Source organism: Colobus angolensis, unplaced genomic scaffold (assembly GCF_000951035.1).
Source record: "Colobus angolensis palliatus isolate OR3802 unplaced genomic scaffold, Cang.pa_1.0 Scaffold38, whole genome shotgun sequence".
NCBI lineage: Eukaryota > Metazoa > Chordata > Mammalia > Primates > Cercopithecidae > Colobus > Colobus angolensis.
In genome coordinates, this window is record NW_012117154.1 from 7,664,808 (window position 1) to 7,684,880 (window position 20,073).

The 20,073-nt window shown below is 47.6% G+C and overlaps 1 protein-coding gene across 1 annotated transcript in view; it reads left to right on the forward strand.

The window, feature by feature from the left end:
• The window catches only part of TRAPPC10 (trafficking protein particle complex 10), a 77,307-nt gene that overhangs the window by 14,901 nt on the left and 42,333 nt on the right, over positions 1-20,073 (forward strand). Inside the window, exons 3-6 of the mRNA XM_011954128.1 lie at positions 5,764-5,960; positions 10,417-10,612; positions 13,827-13,938; positions 17,936-18,183. Of these exons, the coding sequence (XP_011809518.1) occupies positions 5,764-5,960; positions 10,417-10,612; positions 13,827-13,938; positions 17,936-18,183 (753 nt within the window). The remainder of the gene's footprint in view (positions 1-5,763; positions 5,961-10,416; positions 10,613-13,826; positions 13,939-17,935; positions 18,184-20,073) is intronic.

Sequence of the window (20,073 nt, forward strand, 5' to 3'; positions counted from 1 at the left end):
AAGTGCTGGGATTACAGGCGTGAGCCACCGCGCCCAGCCACCTTTAAGTCTTTTGATGCATTTCCTGCCAGTTGAAGCCCCTCTGCGGCGAGGTACTCCAGCATGGCTGTGTTGTACACAACGGCAGCCGTGCCCGCACGTCCGTGACTGGCCAGCCTAGATTTCAGGTGGCGATGAATGCGGCCCACTGGGAGCTGCAAGCCGGCTCTGCGAGCGGGAAACCGCCTTTGCCTTGGCCTTTCCAGAGTCCTTCCCCGCCTTACTGCCAGCCAATTCGAATTCTGCTGAAGCTCAAGCAAGCAAGACAGAGAAAGGACTGATCAGACCCACGGCAAGATCCCACCACCTACTCCCTTGTCGCACCGTGATTCAAACTGCCTGGGGTTTACAGTTTTGATCTAATTTAGAACATTTTTCTTTTTTTTTTTTTTTTTGAGACAGGGTGTTACTCTGTCACCCAGGCTGGAGTGCAGTGACTCCATCTTGTCTCACCACAACCTCTGCCTCCTGGGTTCAAGCGGTTCTTGTGCCTCATCCTCCCATGTAGCTCAAAGTATAGGTGTGAGCCACCGTACCTGGCTAATTTTTGTATTTTTAGTAAAAATAGGGTTTTGCTGTGTTGGCCAGGCTGGTCTCAAACTCCTGGCCTTAAGTGATCTCAAAGTGCTGTGATTACAGGCATGAGCCACCGCACGTGGCCTGATGTAGAACATTTTTCGTCATTGTTTCCTCAGATTGTTTTTCTGTTGCTCCGTCTTCTGGGGATTCTGTGTATGTGTGTATGTATGTATGTATGTATGTATGTGTGTATATATATATATGTGTATAAATGCTACCTGAAGTTCCATAACTCCCTGATAATCCGTTGGTATTTTTTGTAGCCCTTTTTCTTGGCATTTCACTTGGGTAATTGCTGCTGCTCTGTCTTCATGTTAACCTTTTCTTCTGCAGTGTCTAATCGGCTGTCATTCCACTTAGTATATTTTTCATTTTAGATGTTGAGGTTTTCATCTCTAAAAGTTCCATATGGGTCTTTTACTTAATTAAGTATCTTCCATGTGTCTGCTTCACTTCAGTCCACTACCTTCTTCAACATATGAAATAACTAAATGACAGTAGTTACTGTAACTCTTTTAATTGCTTTCTATGTCATTACTGGGGCTACTTCTATTGGTTGATTTTTTCTTTTGAGTATAGCTTTATGATTTGATAGGTCTGGAGCAGTGATCAGTCCAGGACAAATTATTCCTCACAGCCGAGGCAAGACAGTCTTGAGTTCCTCTGGTTTTCGAGACTGGCCTGTGGGGACAGCCCTGTTCCCTGCCCTGTGTGACTGCCAAGCATGGGTGCCTCTGATCGTGTCTGCGGGTTCTGTTCCGGCGATGGGTGGTTCCTGCACGCACTTACTCATCTGTTCCCTGTGGAATACTCGAGGGCCCTGTGCTGGTCTGCAGGACTCGTTGTGTCCCTCTCCTCTCCCAACACAGCCCTAGGAAGTCTAGCTGTCTCGATCTCCCTGGCCTTGGCTCTGTGTCCTCAGCTTAGGGAGTCTGCCAGCTTCCCCTCTGTAACCCCTGCCCTCCCCACCCTCTGGTCGGCACCCTGGGGGCTTGCTGGGCTTGTTTCCCATCTCTAAGGGTTGAGGGGAGAAATCATTGTCCTTTGTTCCTTGGGGTCCATGGTCTTGAAAACAATTGATTTATGTTTCTTGGTTTTTGGTGGTTTTTGTTTTTGTTTTTTGAGACAGAGTCTTGCTCTGTCACCGAGGCTGGAGTGCAGTAGTGAGATCTCAGCTCACTGCAGCCTCCACCTCCTGGGTTCAAGCAATTCTCTTGCCTCAGCCTCCCAAGTAGCTGGGATTACAGGTGCACACTACCACGCCCAGCTAATTTATGCATTTTTAGTAGAGACAGGGTTTCACCATGTTGGCCAAGCTGGTCTCGAACTCCTGACCTCAACTGATCTGCTTGCCTCAGCCTCCCAAAGTGCTGGGATTACAGGTGTGAGCCACCATGCCCGGCCTGTTTTTTTTTTTGATTGGTTCAGGTGGTGGTGTAAATCCAGTCCCTGTCACTTCATCTTGGCTAGAAGCAGTTCACTCATTGATTTCTGGTTTTTGATGGAGTGTAATCTATTACTATCATAGTATTAATAATGAATATCATTGATGTGCAGGTTGTTCTGAACTTGGCTTCTGTACTGATGTACTGAGAATGTACTGATTCTTTGAGTACTCTCTGGGCTCATCTCCTCCTTTTGCTTCATCTCAGGGCTCAGCCCTGGCTCCTTCCAGTGGGAAATTGTATTTAGAAGTCAGGACCTGGAGCTAGGGGAGAGCTTTGCCGGTGAGCTCTCAGCATGGCTAGAGAACACATGTGTGTACACCCACACGTGTACGTGCACACGTTTACATTTGTATTTCGTGGGTAGCTGCTTGTGTATGTACATACATACATGTATACTCGTGAGCCCATTCGAGTCTGGCACTGCAAGGGTGATCCCGGTTTCCTCCTGTCTGTGTTTGTAGCTCCGTTTTTCACATGGAGGAGCTGGGTGCTGGTTCTCCTCTTTGTTTCTGTTGGGAGTAATCCCTCTGTGAATGACCATCCTTCTGTCACTGCTGCTCTGCTCCCAGCAGGTGGATGGCTGTTCCTGCACTTGCCTGGCACTGTGCCTGGCACAGACTTCCTCCTTACCTCACTTGATCTGCAATACCCTTGTGAGGGCATCCCTGTCTGGGGGATGCCCTTTGTGCCCTGCTTGGCCCCTGTACCCTTATACCCTTATTCCACTGTGCCAGCCCCAGAATCCTTCATCATCTCACTTGGGGCTCACATCTTGTTCTGTACTTCCCTCTTCTGCCACCTGGACACCCTCCTCACTGCTGAGCTCTGGTACCTGGGGCGGCCTGCTGTGCTTGCCACCCGTGGCCGTGATGCCCTGTCCCTGGCTGCTGCCTCTGTCGTGGAGCTGGAGCCTTCCCCTCTGGCTTGGCTCTTGGGTCTTGCATGTGTCCCCCCCACTGCTCATGGGTTTTCCTGTAGTGACTTTGTTTTCTTTCTTTCTTTTTTTTTTTTTTTTGAGATAGAGTCTTGCCCTGTTCCCCAGGCTGGAGTGCAGTGGCATGATCTGGGCTCACTGCAACCTCCACCTCCCAGTTTCAAACAATTCTCCCGCCTCAGCCTCCCGCGTAGCTGGGACTATAGGTGCCCGCCACCACGCATCCCGCCTCAGCCTCCCGCGTAGCTGGGACTATAGGTGCCCGCCACCACGCATGGCTGTTTTTGTGTTTTTAGGAGAGACGGGGTTTCACTATTTGGCCATACTTGGACTTTGTTTTCTTTAAAGACCCTTAGCTTCACTGGCTCCACTGGTCCTCTTCAGAGTCACATCGTTGTTTTTATCACATCGTTTTATTTGCTCGCTGGGATGAGTGATAGGCTGGATCTTGCCAACCCGTTTGCCCCAGAATTATGTGGAACTTCTCTGTACTCCCTCTATCCTTCCTCATGCTCTGTGAGCTTTCTTCTGGAGAGTTCCTGCAAATTGACTGAGCAGATCTGCTCTAGTGTCCCCTTGGGATGTGGCAGCCCCTGCCCGGTGTGGACAACCTGGAGCCAGGACTCCTTCTGGGGTGGGGGTGGGGAGGAGTCCAGGTAAAGGGCTCCTGGTGGCCTTGTAAGGGGCAGAGAGTGGATGGCTCACCTGTGACGTGTGGATGGGGGCAGCCGGGTGCTGTGTGTCTCTTCTTGCCAGTCACAGGCTCTGGTCCCTCCTAGCCTTTGGTTTTGCTCCAGGCATGGCGCTGTGGGGCTTCCAGCGGAGCGGTTCGCCAGTGCTGTAAAATCTGTGCTCCAAGTCCCAGGAGCTGCCGTGCTGTGTAAAATGTGCACTAGATAATTAAGTTACTGTTGGATATTTATTTGCAGAAAATTGAGTTTACCAGATGGTTTTAACCTCAGTTTTCAAAGTAAAAGATCTTTTCAGATTGTACAATATTTGTAATTTAAATCAGGACGTAGCAGGTTTTAAAATCAGGATACAAATGAGAAGTACTGCCTTTTAGAACTTTCTATTTAGTTAATTAAACCAAAAGAGAGGCTGATTACAAAATTTAGGATTTAACATTTTTTTTGGAGATGGAGTCTCGCTCTGTCGCCCAGGCTGCAGTGCAGTGGTGCAATCTCAGCTCACTACAACCTCTGCCTCAGCCTGCTGAGTAGCTGGGACTACAGGTGCACACTGCCACGCCCTGCTAATCTTTCCATCTTTAGTAGAGACGGGGTTTCACCGTGTTGCCCAGGCTGGTCTTGAACTCCTGAGCTCAGGCAATCTGCCCATCTTGGCCTCCCAAAGTGCTAGGATTACAGGTGTGAGCCACTGTGCCCAGCCAGAATTTAAGATTTAACTCACTTGTGGATACTCTGATTGGCTTCTGTCTGCGTGTTATTCAAGAGTGACTTGAAAGTCCAGAGGAATTAGGGCAGGATAGTGAGGAACTAGCAAAAGAGGAGGAAGTAGCGATTTAGATGGTAGCTGTGAGTTACTGTTTGCAGATACTTTCAGTGCCTAACTTGGAAATGAATTAAGTATCTTGGTTTTACATTTTCTTTTCTTTTTTTTTTTTGGAGACGGAGTCTCGCTCTGTCGCCCAGGCTGGAGTGCAGTGGCCCGATCTCAGCTCACTGCAAGCTCCGCCCCCCGGGTTTACGCCATTCTCCTGCCTCAGCCTCCCAAGTAGCTGGGACTACAGGCGCCCGCCACCTCGCCTGGCTAGTTTTTTGTATTTTTTTTAGTAGAGACGGGGTTTCACCGTATTAGCCAGGATGGTCTCGATCTCCTGACCTCGTGATCCGCCCGTCTCGGCCTCCCAAAGTGCTGGGATTACAGGCTTGAGCCACCGCGCCCGGCCTAGATTTTCTAAATCTAAATGGAGTTGGACTCTTCTGAGGAGATTTGTGGAATAGAAGGGCGAGGATAAGTGATACCAGGCCAAGTGTTTTCCTGGTTCTTTATGGAAGAGAACCAAGCTGAGGGCCTTGGCATATATGTGGGGAGGGCCCTTTCTCTGGCAGGCTCATGCTTGGGCGTCTGCTTGAGAAGCAGGATTGATTTCTGGGGTGGCGCGGCTCCCTGCTACCTGTCGGGGAGTAGAGCAACATTGCGGAAGCTGCGGGTCGCCTTCTGTCTGGGACCTCACAGCTGTAGCTGCTTGCCTCTGACATGGCCTTCGCAGACTTCCGGTTGTGGTGGTTCCCGGGGTACAGAGCTCAGAGGCTGTGTTAGAAGCTGGTGGGAGGCTGGCCTGGGGTTCCCGTGGGCAGTCTGGGCTGTGCCATGACTCTTGCCAGGAGACCAAGAGCACGGCCCACAGCAGGATGGCCGTCATGTCATGCTTGGGTCCAGAGCAGGTGGCCACAGTGGACCTGAGTTTTAAAGCCCTAACTTGCCTAACAGACAGTATTGCTGTGGGCAGCTCACTCACCCTCTGACTCTCAGTCTCTTCATCTGGATCACTGAGACACTCACATCCCTTGGGGTTGTGAGAAGTGGGGATCGTGCATGGCCGTGTGTGGCACTGAGTCCGACAGAGCACGCCTGCAGGCTTGCTGGGCCACTGGGCTTTTTATTCCATTTAAGTCCCGAGCCTGTCCCGACGCTTCAAAACATTGCGGCCATTGCAGGCTGTTATGAGGCATATTTTGCTGTATAAACTAAAGGACGTTAGTTAACCTGCTTTCACAGTGACTTGTTTGTTTTTAGGATACTGAAGTGTATAAAGCTACAGTGAAAGATGACCTCACCAAGTGGCAGAATGTTCTGAAGGCTCATAGCTCTGTGGACTGGTTAATAGTGATAGTTGAAAATGATGCCAAGAAAAAAAATAAAACCAACATCCTTCCCCGAACCTCTATTGTGGACAAAATAAGAAATGATTTTTGTAATAAACAGAGTGACAGGTAAGTGTATCTTTAATTTTACCTCATTTGGTTAATACTTGACATGATATGGATTGCTGGCTTCCTGGGTAGTAATAACTATTTACTCAGCAATCTCGAGTGAGCGTCCATGGGGTGCTGTCAAGGAGACCTGGTGCCTGTCCTTGTGGTGTTCCTGTTCAGGCAGGCAAAGAACTCTAAGCAGCCATCTCCCGAGTGTGCTGCCTAGGAGAGCAGGTCTTGGACCCATGGTCCTGGGAGGCATCTTGGTGGGTCCTTTCTGAAGAGTGACAGCAGCAACTCTTGCAGTTCTTCTCTAGAACAAGGGTCCTTAAAGGTTTTTTTTTTTGGAAATGATGGCACCTGTGTTTTTTTCTTTACCTTAACACCTACTGAGAAGTTCCTAAGAGCGCAAGTTGTAAAATGCTGACCTAACCCCTTCAGAAACTGTGAAAGGGAATCTTGAAACTTTGGCAGTTAATAGATTTTATGGGCTTTCTCCGCCTTGCCCTGCTCTCTCTCCTGGGGTAGGTCGCTCCCTTTCTCTTCAGTGATGCCGTTGCCAGCTGAGCCAGCCAGCATGTTAACTCCTCGGTAGCTGATGGTCTTTATCTCATAGTTTAGCACTGGAACTCACCAGGGCCTGGGGATTCAGCGGCGAACCTGGACCCTGCCCTGGTCCAGCAGGTCGTTATAGCCGTGGTCACCATACTTATGGTGGCGAGGGTTCAGATGGAGGACTCCAGAGTACTGTGAGAGCCTACAGCTGGGCACCTGGCCTTCTCTGGGGCCAACGGAGGCTCACTGAGAAAGCAGAGATGGGCTGAGAAATAAAGGATGCGCAGGTGGTATGGGCTGAGAAATAAAGGATGCGCGGGGAGTTTGGACTGAGAAATAAAGGATGCGCGGGGGTATGGGCTGAGAAATAAAGGATGCGTGGTGGGGGGGATAAGGGAGGAGGAGCAAGGGCAGGTGGTACGGGTGCAGCCTGTAGCCCCAAGCAGACGGGGCCCCGCACTGTTCTGTCATGTGACTCTCCATGCCTCAGTGGTAGTTCTTCAGTGGGAGGAGCTATGGGTGGGTGCCTTTTTCATGTTCCACACAATACTGGATACATAGTAATGTTCAGACTTGCTTTTTTAATGGTTTGAATTAAATAATTAGGTAGTTGAGCTTATGGTTTATCTTAGAGAAGTTTCATTCAATTTGGACTTATGGAAACTTCTTTGTAAGGTGTATTACTTATAAATTAGTTAACCAAAAGGAATCAGCTTAGCATTTAAGAAGATGCTACATGATTAAATGTCCGTGCCCTCTATGTGGTTCAAGTACTGACATTTTTTGTTCTGAAAAGAGAGGAGACAGCCATGAAGCCTGGCGGGAGGAGCAGTGTGTTCTGTAGCCTAACGGGAGTGTGGGCCAGCGCTGACGGGGAGACCACTGAGGCAGGGCGAGGAATCAAAACCAAGTGTCCTGGGAGGTTTTTCTTAGTATCACAAAAGAAATCATATTTTTTTGGGATTATATTAAGTAAACACATTGGTGTTAATGAGGTCTGTTAGTCTTAACTTGTGAAATGTTCAAGTTGTATAATTTTCTCATAGTACCTGTTGATTACTTTTAAGTCTGTGTTTATTATCTAATTTCCAATAATATGTTTTTACTGAGCCTATTTAAAACTAACTTTTTAATTACTGTTTTTTATACATGAAATGTAATTTACTAAAATTTTCAACATTTCATCTTCAGTAGGTTTAAATATACTTTCTACCGTTTGGTTTTTATTAATTTGCAAAGCCACTTCTTAACAAATCTATTTTTTTAAATGTAAAGAGTTTGGTGAGATTTTCATAAATTTGAATTTAATAGAGTCTGTATTGACAATTGTTTTTTTTTTTACTTTTTTTTTTGACAATTGTTTTATTATGCAGTATAATTTCTGTCCTTTGAAAATACTGTAACACTTGAGCCTTAAGTGGCTTACTGTTTTTTTTAACATTAGACTGGTGTTTAATTTTGATTAGGCACACTACATGCTCATTGTAGAATTATTAGAAAAAGATAATGAGCAAAAAGAAAATGCATATTAACTCAGCATTTTGGTATGTATTTTCTCAGACTTTTTTTCTTTATGCATGCATAATACGTGTGTGTATTTTAAGTTAATATAATGTGTGTTGTTTATACTTGCTTTTTTCACTCAATATGTGGTAAAGATTTTCCACAAACAGTAAATGTATTTCCAGACTCTCGGAGTTAGTGAGTGGTTAATATTCCGTAGTATTAACGTGCCACAAATTATTTATACATTCTGCTGCTGGGCTTGGGTTATTGCTTGCTTATTGTTATAAATAGCAATATTGTGAACACTTTTCTAGCTCAAATGTTGTGAACATCCTTAATTATTTCAGGATACCTTCCCTAAAGGAAAGTTGCTTGGTAACAGATTTTGCGCATTTTTCGGGCTTTTGCTAAGTACGAAGCTGGTAGAGACAAGGGTTGACTTGTGATGGTGACTTGCTGAGGCTGCAGCCGGGAGCCCCTTGTTCCACATGTGCCTCCAGCCCCTGCAGTCTGTGTGCCTGGTGGGATGGCGCCACTCTCCAACTTGGCCCCACCATCCCTGACTTCATTCGTTTGTTTTGGGCTCTCCTTTTCTGAGTGAACGACTTAGGCTTGATGTGAACTTCTGAAGCACAGTTCTTTTTTACTTAAAAAAAATGGGTGGTGATGTAGAACAGGATCTACTAGAGACAGGACGCATCACGACGGTGTATCTGGCTGATCTCCGGAAACAGTTGCTGTTTTGGTGGTTGGCACTTGCTGAGTTTCTGTTCCATTCACCCCTGTAGGTGCACAGGAGAGTTCGCGTCAGGTCGGGAATAAATGTGGGTCATTCTCATCTTTGAGAACGCCTGAAGGATGAACTACCAAGCTCATAGGTTGCAGCAGGCTCCTACTGTGGATAATACACGTTAGTCCTCTGGGGACCTGTGGAGTGAGCGGCTCTGGCCCCTTTGTCTTTGAGGGAGGAAAGTCTGCCTGGGGGTGGGTTGAATGGATTTGTAGCCAGCCACCAAGTTTTAAGTTTTCTTCTTGGTTGTGGGTGTTCACATGGTGGAACATGTAGAGTGTATGCTGCTTCACTGATGTATAATTCCATGAATTGAGCCATGCCTCCACAGGATCTGCTGGGGCACGGAGAAAAGGAACTTAGGAGTCAGTTCATTTTGCTATTTTTTGGTAATTCAAGTAAAAGATTTACTAAGGAGAACTGGTGAAGCTCATAGAATCAATGTGTTAAAATTATTTCTGAGTTCAGATTTATGCATTATCTTCCTAGATTAATTACTATTACCAAGGCTAAAGAAATTTACCATTTCCAGCCTATCAAATACATTGCCTCATCCAAATCTGTTGGGAACTTTGTGTAATTTTGTGTGTTTGACCTTTTTACATCATGGGTTCAGCCTCTTTGTAATTAAACTCTTCTGGCCTATATGTTAAGCCATGTTCTAAGCCTTTATTTGTTAAATTGTTTATTAACCCTCCCCTTCAAGAGCTCACAGGCTAGTGGGAGGGATAGAGGTACAGAGAAGGGGAGTGTTTTCCTGTGAGGCCCGCAGCTTAGCAGCAGTGTGGGCAAAGCAGTTGGGATGGTGATGGGGGGAGGTTTGTGAAGATGCCACGCCTGGGTGGAAGGAATGTGCTCATGAAGAGAGGAGAGCGGGAGAAGGTCAGCAGGCTTGAGCTGGGAAGCAGAGGAATAAAGTGAGACATCATGGTACTCGTGTGCCGTGCTGAGAAACCTAAATTTATCCTGTTGGTTCCAAGGAACCAAAATGGATTTTGAAGGAGGCAGGGAACTGAGTGAGGCATGGTCACGTTATTTTACAGAGAACTCAGAGCTGGGTCTTTGGCTCAGGGCTCATGTAAATCCCTTTCCCCCTTTCCGGTTGATTCTATAGCACACTCTTCTTTGAATTTCTGTAGAACTTACTGCTCATGTTCAGGACCAGTTTATGATGAAGCCTTTTCCTAACCTGGTTTCTTACCGCCTGCCTCATGTTTTTGACTGTTTAAAGAAGGAAGAAGCCAGATGCGGTGGCTCATGCCTATAATCCCAGCACTTTGAGAGGCCGAGGCAGGAGGATTAAGCCCAGGAGTTCAAGACCAACCTGGGCAACATAGCAAGACCTCATCTTTACAAAAAAATACATAAATTAGCCAGGCATGGTGGTGTGTGCCTGTGATCCCAGCTCCTGGGGAGGATCACTGGAGTCCGGGAGGTGGACGTTGCAGTGAGCCAAGATTGTGCCACTGTACTCCAGCCTGGGCCACAGAGCAAAACTCTGTCTCAAAAAAAAAAAGAGGGAGGAGGACGGAACGAAAGTGCCGCTCAGGACAATGGCAGCTGCTGAGCCGTGGCGCTGTGCGTGGAGGGTCTTTCCCAGAGAGTCTGTTCATGTCTTTGCAGGTGTGTTGTGCTCTCCGACCCCTTGAAGGACTCTTCTCGAACTCAGGAATCCTGGAATGCCTTCCTGACCAAACTCAGGACATTGCTTCTTATGTCTTTTACCAAAAACCTAGGCAAGTTTGAGGATGACATGAGAACCTTGAGGGAGAAGAGGACTGAGCCAGGCTGGAGCTTTTGTGAATATTTCATGGTTCAGGTACTTGACTCATTACAGAACTAGACAGTTCCCTTCTCTCCCTCCCTCCCTTGTGTCCTCCCTCTTTCCTCCTTTCTTTCTAAGTAAGGCACCTCTCGTGGTAATCTCATTGGCAGAGTTTTTAAAAACAAAAAACCTGGAATATCTTTAGGACTAGAAAGTCAGGAAGTGCGTGGAAGCAGATGGGGCATGAATAGGACACGCACTGCCCTGTGGAGCATCCAGGGGTCAAAGCTGGAAGAGTTTCAGCAACAGAATAAATAAGGATAGAGTCAGGGTTTAACCCATGGAATAAAATTAACATCCTTGAGTCTGTGTCGATAGAAAGAAATCATCGGTTAAATAAATAAATGGAGGAGAAGGGTCAACTCTACCATACAGAAGAATTCCACTTAAACGCAGAAGGAAAGAAAAACAGAAAATCACTTTTAAGCCAATGTCCCAGCAAGAACTGTTGGAGGCAGGATTACTGATGGATATCCAGGGTGGTGGGCAAAGGCCTGAGAAGAGGTGGGCTTGCACAGTGTCACGGTGGCCCCCCAAGATGTCTGTCAGCTACGGAGGGAGCAGTAGCCACTCCACAGTGGGGAAACCAGGTACATACCGCCTGAAGGAAATGATAAGGCTGCTTCCGCCTGTGAGAAGTTGTGTCCATCTCATGAAATCCTTGATAAGATGTGCTGAGGAATACTTAGCATCTTTTCTCTGTAAAAAATGATCATCTCACGGCAGTCACGGAACATATCAAATGAACCCAAGTAGAGGGACATTAGACAACGTAGCACTCTTCAAGGGTGCCACGGCAGTGAAAGACAGACTGAGAAACTGACAGACTGCAGGAGCTGAAGGAAGCAGCAACTCCGGCCTAATTGGGGGTCAAGGGTGGGGTCTTGGAGCAGAAACAACTACCTCAGTGGAAAAACCACTGAAATTCCAGTGGGGCTATTTAGTTGATAGTATTATACTTAGGTTAATTTTCTGGTTGTGACAGTTGTGCCACAGTCATGTAAGATGGCAGTGTTCAGGAAGCTGAGTGAGGGCTATATGGAAACTAGACCCTTTTTTTTTTCTCAATATTTCTGTAAGTCTAAGTTCAGAATTTAAAATGAGTAAGGAAGGAAATTCTGACACACGCTGCAACATGGATGGAGCTAGAGGACATGATGCTGAGTGAAAGAAGGCACAAAGACACATAGGGACAGACTGTGTCTGCTTCTGTGAGGTCCTCTAGTGCTCAGGTTCAGAGACAAGGTGGAATGGGGGGTGCCAGGGGCTGGCGGAGGGAGAATGGGAGTGAGTGTTTAATAGGACAGAGGTTCCGTTTGGGAAGATGAGAAAGTTTGGGATATTGGTTGCACAACAGTGTGAGTGCGTTTAACACTACTGAGCTGTACTCTTCTCTCTCTCTCTCTCTCTTTTTTTTTTTTTTTTTTTTATGACGGAGTCTTGCTCTGTCACCAAGGGCTGGCGTGTAGTAGTGCGACCTCGGCTCACTGCAACCTCCACCTCCCAGGTTTAAGCGATTCTCCTGCCTCAGCCTCCTGAGTAGCTGGGATTACAGGTCCGCGCCACCATGTCCAGCAAATTTTTGTATTTTTAGTAGAGATGGGGTTTTGCCTTATTGCCCAGGCTGATATCAAACTCCTGGCCTCAAGTGATCCGCCCGCCTCGGCCTCCCAAACTGCTGGAATTACAAGCGTGAGCCACTGCACCTGGCCTGAGCTGTACTCTTAAAAATGGTTAAGATGGTCAGTTTTATATTACATACATTTTAATCACAATTTAAAAGAAAAACATTAGAGTGCTCAGTCTTGAAAATACTTCACAAAGAAAATGAAGTTCAATGTAACTTCGCAGTTTCTCTTGCAAAACACAGCCCGCCACTGTTTTCAGGGGAAACAGGATACAAAGGAGCCCTCTCAGTTCTCGCCTAGTGAGTGGGACCTGGGTGGGCCCTTTGGGGTCTGGGAATAATGTCCACAAATACATGGGGTGGAACTGGATTCCAAAGACCTGACCATGTCTGGAGGTTTATGTGCGTGCACATCCTTCTGGCCTTTACTTTTTAATGTGCAGTAATGGAGATCGGAAAGCAGTCGCTTGTCGCCGTCTCTTTTCATTTTCTCATTCGATAAAGGTTACTGAGCACGAACAGGGCCAGGCCCTCCTTGATGCTGGGACGCCGTCACTATACGGTTCTTGTGAGCTTGTGTGACAGTGGAGGAGACACAGGAAAGGAAGTGGTGCAGATGCTAGGGCGAGAGAGAGACACGAGGCAGAGATGGTGTGGGGCGCTGCGCAGGGGCAGGAGGATGAAAAGCCTCACTGGGCTGGGGACTTAGCCAGAGCTGAAGGAGGTTGGACAGCAAGCCATGTGGATGTGTAGAGGAAGAGGAAGTGTTCCAGGCCACGGAATGGGGCAATGCACAGGCCCCGACGCAGCTCCCTGCCGTGCACACGTGAGCAGCAGTGAGGAGGCCTTGGTGGTGGAGCTGAGTGAGGCCAGAGGGGTGGAGCTGGGGGACATAGATTTTGCAGGGCCTGGGGATGCCTTGGAAGGACTTAGGAGTCTCTTGAATGTGATGAGCAGTCGCTGACTGAAATGGGGAAGACGGTAGGTGGAGCACTTTGTGGGAAAGGTTTGGGGTTCAGGTTTCCATGTGTAAGCCTGAGCTGTCTGTTAGGTGTCCACACAAACGTGCTGTGCTTGCCGTTGAAGCCAGAGTCGGGTCTGAGCTGGAGTCCTAAATGTGTGTGGTTTTGCTGTGTAGATAGGCTCAATCTCGGAGAGGGAATAGTGAGTGTAGACAGGGAAGTCCAAGGGCTGAGCCCTGGGGCCTCCAGCAGAGATCCTGGGGGAACGAGAGGAACCAGCCATCTGACCAGAGGGAGCCAGAGTGAGGGGTGAGGGGAGCAGGTGGCTGGGTCCTGGACAGCAGGAAACATCCCAAGGACAAGGGGTGGCCGGTTATATCCGGTGCTGCCAATAGGTCAGGGAGGGTTCAGGAGTGACCTTGACCTTTTCTAGCTTCTTGTGCATGCGTGAGTGTTGACATGTGTGGTCCTTACACTGGTTTTTACTCAGTGGAGTGTAGGCATTGTTCATAGTGCTGCATGCCTTTCTCTGTTGTAATTTTCAATGGCTACATACTGTTTTTTCAATATGTTGATTTATGTTTTTGTTTTTTTTTAAAAACGTATCTTGGGCGAATAGGAGGAGCTTGCCTTTGTTTTCGAGATGCTGCAGCAGTTCGAGGACGCCCTGGTGCAGTATGACGAGCTGGACGCCCTCTTCTCTCAGTATGTGGTCAACTTCGGGGCCGGGGGTGAGTAGTGGTACTTCAGGAACGCATGCTTTTCTTAGTGTGGCTTTCTCCACTTGCAGATAGTCTTGAAGCAGCCACTTATTTACCTCATGAGTACTCATGTTTTGCTGTTGTCTTTATACACATCGTATCAGATATATTCTCATGATTCCTAGAGGAAATGAAATGAGAATTAAGAATTAGTCATTTTCACTTTTAGAAGAATCTTAAGTAACAAAAGTAATAAAAACAAACAAACAAACAGTTTTCCAAGTATAAAATGTCCTTTCCACAACTCAGTGGCCTGCTGGTGATGCTTCGATTCTGTGCCTCGTTAGTCAGAGTGGACGTCCCTTTCCCTTCCATCCAGCGATTGTCTTTGGAATGCTCCAGTGCTCATTGCTGTGAGCTTATGTAACACCCTTGGGTGTTCATCTTTCTTTTGCACTTTTAAACAATATCTTAAGCTCTTTTACAATTAAAGAATTAGCACAGTGAAACCATACACAAAGAGAAACATTGGTTACTGTCCTCAGTGTTTTTCGCTGATGCTTATTTTGATGAAAGTGATACCATGTTACGTAGCTGTTTCTCTGTCGCTCCTTTTTCTTACTCACAGCCCGTCGTGGGCATCTCTCCAGGTTAACAGGTGGGGTTTGGAGCTGTTTTTCTTAGAGTTGGTATATTCCTGGCTCGATTCTACTCCCTGGTGTTGGACATTGGGTTCTTTTCTGCTTCTTGCCACCACAAGCAGTGCTGTAGTGGGCATGTTTGCCAGGTTCCTTTTTGAGAAGCCTTGTCACCATGTGTGAAGGGAGGAGTGATTTCAAGGAGCCCCAGCGTCAGCTGGAGAACCTGGAGGGAGGTGAAGTGTGGGGACGGTCATCTCTAGCTGTGGGCGCTGTCCTCACTCTGGAAATCATCAGTGGCGCCAGTGGCTACCGGCTCATAGTGAAGATCGGGTCTGGTCTCAGTCTCCTGAGATGCCAGTATAGACATAGAACCAAAGCAAAGTGTTTACTCAGGAAAAAAACAGAAGAGGTAAAACTCTATTTCTTATATTTTATGCAGGTGTGAGCCACCATGCCCGGTCTTAGGTGCCCATATTATACATATATATCTATTATTTATTTTTGAGACAGTGTCTCACTCTGTCCCCCAGGCTGGAGGGCAGTGGTGCAAACTTGGCCCACTGCAACCTCTGCCTCCCAGGTTCAAGCGATTTTCGTGCCTCAGCCTCCTGAGTAGTTGGGATTACAGGCACACGCCACCATGCCTGGCTAATTTTTATATTTTTAGTAGAAACGGGGTTTCACCGTGTTGGCCAGGCCAGTCTCGAACTCCTGGCCTCAAATGATCCTCTTGCCTTGGCCTCCCAAAGTGCTGGGATTACAGTTGTGAGCCACCATGTCCAGTCTATACATACATACATACATACATACACACACACACACAGTTATTATTTATTTATTGTTTTAGATGGAGTCTCACTTTGTTGCCAGGCTGGAGTGCAGTGGTGTGATCTCGGCTCACTGCAACGTCCTCCTCCTGGGTTCAAGCGATTCTCCTGCCTCAGCCTCCCGAGTAGCTGGGACCACAGGCACGCACCACCACGCCCAGCTAATTTTTTTATTTTTAGTAGAGACAGGGTTTCACCATGTTGGCCAGGATGGTCTCGATCTCCTTATCTCATGATTCACCCGCCTCAGCCTCCCGAAGTGCTGGGATTACAGTTGTGAACCACTGCACCCGGCCTATATTTTTAAAATATCTTACATGTTTTTTTTTTTTTTTTGAAAAATAGATTTATTTAGCAAAAAATGTTTGAATTTAATAAAGAAATGGCAATAACAGGTACATCCATTAGTTGAAAAAATTAAAATATTTTCACTGAGCACCAAATAATTCTCAGTCTTTTTGTGGAGAACTCCTTTGAAAGAATGCCTAGAACTTAATCTGTTTATTTAGGTTTTTTTTTTGAGACAGAGTCTCGCTCTGCCGCCCAGGCCGGAGTGCTGTGGCTGGATCTCAGCTCACTGCAAGCTCCGCCTCTCGGGTTTACGCCATTCTCCTGCCTCAGCCTCCTATAGTCGCCCGCCACCTCGCCCGGCTAATTTTTTAGTAGAGACGGAGTTTCACCGTGTTAGCCAGGATGATCTCGATCTCCTGACCTCGTGATCCGCCCGTCTCGGCCTCCCAAAGTGCTGGGATTACAGGCTTGAGCCACCGTGCCCGGCCTTATTTAGATTTTTAATCAAGTAATCTAAAACTGCCAATCACAGTTTCAAATTGCCATGAGATGACCATGTTAACAACCTTGAGGTCATATCATATGAGCTTGTAAAAGCTGTGTTTAAGCTATGCATTCTAACTGAGGGCATTTGTTAGCCTCAGGCAGGCTGGTAATCACAGGTCCATGTGCCTGTGATGCCATATCCACAACATTGAGTAGTAAGTGTCATTTATAAGATAAAGACCATATGGTCCCTGGCAGCAGAATAGGTGCTGGGCAGCTACAGGGACCAGGCATCTGAATGGATGTCAGTGCCTGTGGGACGGGAGGGGCCTTCAAGGCTGAAATATCTGACATACTTCTTATATTTCACCTAATTTATTTGTTTTTTTCTCTCAGTTTTAAAATTTGGGGCAATTTAAAATCCAAAAGTAAGCCTGGACGAAGTTTTGTTGCTGAATAAGATGGTTCGTTTTTGTTCTTTCATTCAACAAATACTTATTGAGGGACCACCGTGTGCCAGGCACTGTTCTAAATACAGGGAGGAGTAAAACAAAATCCCTTTTTTTTATGGTGGTTACATGAAGGGGAAACAGGCACAGAAAAGTAAATCTGTCACTTGCCGTCGCAGTGGTAAGTTTGGGCTGTAGAAAGGAGTTCCAGTGAGGGATGGGGCAGTATGTGCCGTTGGAGCTTAGATAGGGCACTGGAGTGGCCTCTCTGAGGGGGGTGGCACTGGCACCAGAGGCCTGACTGAAATGTGGGAGTGCCCCGTGAGAATCCTGGTGGGAGGGGAGCCTAACCAAGGGAACTGCTGGTGCAGGGCTGGGCTGGCGGGTCCGCACCACACTGCCGTGTGCTCCAGTAGCCCTGAGGTTGCTGGTGCAGGGCTGGGCTGGCGGGTCCGCACCACACTGCCATGTCCTCCAGCAGCTCTGAGGATGCTGGTTCGGGGTCTGGGCTGGCGGCTCCGCGCCACACTGCCGTGTGCTCCCCGGCTCTGAGGAGAAGCTCCCGTCAGTGAAGGGAGCGTTGAACCATGTCAGGATGCCACGTGGGAATGAACTGGTTATGACACCTCTCTGTTGGAGTGAGAAAAATAGATTCAAAGGTTTTTTCAATAATGATTGATGGACTTGTTATTATACATTGCTATGCCTATTTTAAGATGATATTTGAGTCTTAGGGGTATAAGTAAACCTCTGGGAGCCTTGCTGAAATTTGTGACGAGCAGTCATTCTTTTTTCTTCTGCGCTGCCACCAAGTCCTCCCTGTCCCTTCCTCCAGGAGCTTGGCTCAGGGAGGTGACGTGGTTGAGTTAGGGAAATAAGGAAGGAATATGTAGTCTAAGGAAGACCAGAAGCACCAGGATGGTCAGAGCAGGCAGCACTCCAGCCCGCAGGTAAAGATAAGGAAGCCCAGCCCCGCTGCAGCCCAAGACTAGAGCCCTCCCTCGGTCTGAGACAGAGCCTGAGCTCCCCTAACCATGTAGCCTGTCGGTCTCTGGGCGGCTTCCCGACCTGTTCAGCTCCCGCCCATGACTTTCTGGGCATGGTAGGGTGGCGTGCCTTGTTGCCTGGCTCACGTTACCCTCATCTCGGCTGTCAGTGCTAGGAGCCGAATGGGTGCGCATCACTGGACCACAGGGGGTGGGCAGGGTGGGCAGTGTTCTTAGAACAACTGGTTCTGAAGCTGCCTGTTTGCTCACCATCCTCAGCCTGAGCAGGAAGCTCAGGAAGGTGAAGTACCTGCAATCAGCACCTTTCATGATGTGTGTTTGTTTAGATGGTGCCAACTGGCTGACTTTTTTCTGCCAGCCAGTGAAGAGCTGGAACGGATTGATCCTCCGAAAGCCCATAGATATGGAGAAGCGGGAATCGATCCAGAGGCGAGAAGCCACGCTGTTAGATCTGCGCAGTTACCTGTTCTCTCGCCAGTGCACCTTGCTGCTCTTCCTGCAGAGGCCGTGGGAGGTGGCCCAGCGCGCCCTAGAGCTGCTGCACAACTGTGTGCAGGAACTGAAGCTCCTAGAAGTGAGTTGGCTCTTTTCCCAGTTTACCCATTTCTTGATTGTTCCAGGAGAAATCTCTGAACCTTGAGGTTCCAGGCATTGAACTGTTTGCACTTAAGAAAGAGTTTTCTTTTCTGAATGTCTTTTAAATTTTCAGTATATTATTTGCTTAGTTACTTTTTACATTGATTAATTGCTCAAAAGTAGAACTCTGTTCTCAACATAGTGAAGTTTGTGCCGGTCCAGAGCAAGCCTCTTAGATGAGCTTCTCAGTGGAGCTCACTGGCTGACTGTGGCCTGCGCTACTGCGTGAGCCATCTCCACGGGGAAGCGTCACTCACCTGAGGGACCCGCAGGTAGACATTTATTTTATTTCAGACATTTATTTCATGTAGACATTTATGTTATTTTTCTTTTCAGATAAATAGTTTTGCACATGGCCATGCAGGTAGCAATGTGAGTGACACACAGTAGGCTGTGCCCCATTGATTAGTAGTACGAAGCTTCATGGAAGATATGTCATAAGTGTGTGTGTGTGCGCGCGCGCGCGCGTGTGCGTGTGCGCACTTATTGGGTGTGTGAATGTAGTTAGTAAAACATTTGCCTTTAGAGATAAATTCATCCAAGCACTAAACTCTTACTGTCCGTAGAACCATGGACATTCTAGTGAGGTGGAAGGACTGTAGAGACTGTATCTAGTCTGGTGATTCTTGTTTCATGGTCCTCTTTATCCAGAATAATTCACACACACAAACGAAATGATACTTACGACTTGAGGATTCGTGTACGCCCCTGCCACCCATCCCCTGGTTAAGATCTCCTGAGTGAGTGGTCTGATGCTGTTTTGTAAACAAGAAAACAGAGTCTGGAAGTGATTAGGTCTGAAGAGTATAAGCCATTGATGGGGATGGTGTTTCATAATATAGGAACTTATTTTTGTGTGCTTGGTTTGAAATAATTTTAAGAGATTTAAATTTAATTAATGAAGATAAATATATTTTAGTTAATTTCAAAAGGAGAAGTTCTTATTTCAGAGCTCAGCTCATTAGTACCTAGCCCAAGTCACAAACTCAGAAACTTAGGAATTTTTATCAAATTTTTTTTCTTCGCCTAATGAAGCAAATGAGGAAAGGCAGCATTTTCCACCTCGAAATGACACTCTGGGCTGCCTGTAATTCCCTGGATCGAGAGAGTCTGCTTGGGCTGCTCAGCCAGGAGGGAAGCGGGCACCTCCACCCCCCCACCTTTCCCTCTGAACTCCTCCAGGCACTCTGGAAGCTAGAGGCCAGGGAGCCCACTGATGTGTCACATACAGCTCCCCCAGCAGAGAACAGGGCGGCAGGGTGTGGAAAGCGGATCTGAGAGGCCAAGCAGAGAGGTCCAGTACTGCGTGGAGACGGCAGTCCCTTTTCCTCTTCCGGCGCTGCTCACTAGTGTGCTTGCCGCACCATGGCTGCCCTCCTGTGGGCGTGCGCAGGTGCCGTGGAGGCCGGAGGAGCAGCTGGCGGCATAGTGCGTCGCGCTGCACTCTCTCCCCGCAGAGCTGCATGTTCACCTCCTCCCAGGGGCTGTCCCGTGGAGCGGGTTCTTAGGGACTTCCTAGCGGTTCTCCTGAGTTCTGGAATGCCTGTGGCCCTTGTGGAGGGAGGTTGAAGTAGGTCTGTTTTACCTTGTGGTTGGAAGGAGAAATGTGTAAGTAATAGAGGGTGTGGGTTCTGGAGTTCCTTGGAGCGTCGGGGTTCACAGGAGCCACACAGGGTCTGTTGGCTCCTCTAGGTGCTCGTCTGCAGGGCCAGGAAGTCACTGAGGTGTTTTCAAGGCTTTGTATTGTGTGAGGAGCCTCTTATCTGTGGTGTATTTTCTGAGCCCTTTGCTTTACTGAATGAAGTTGTTCTCTCCTTGGCCTTTCCTT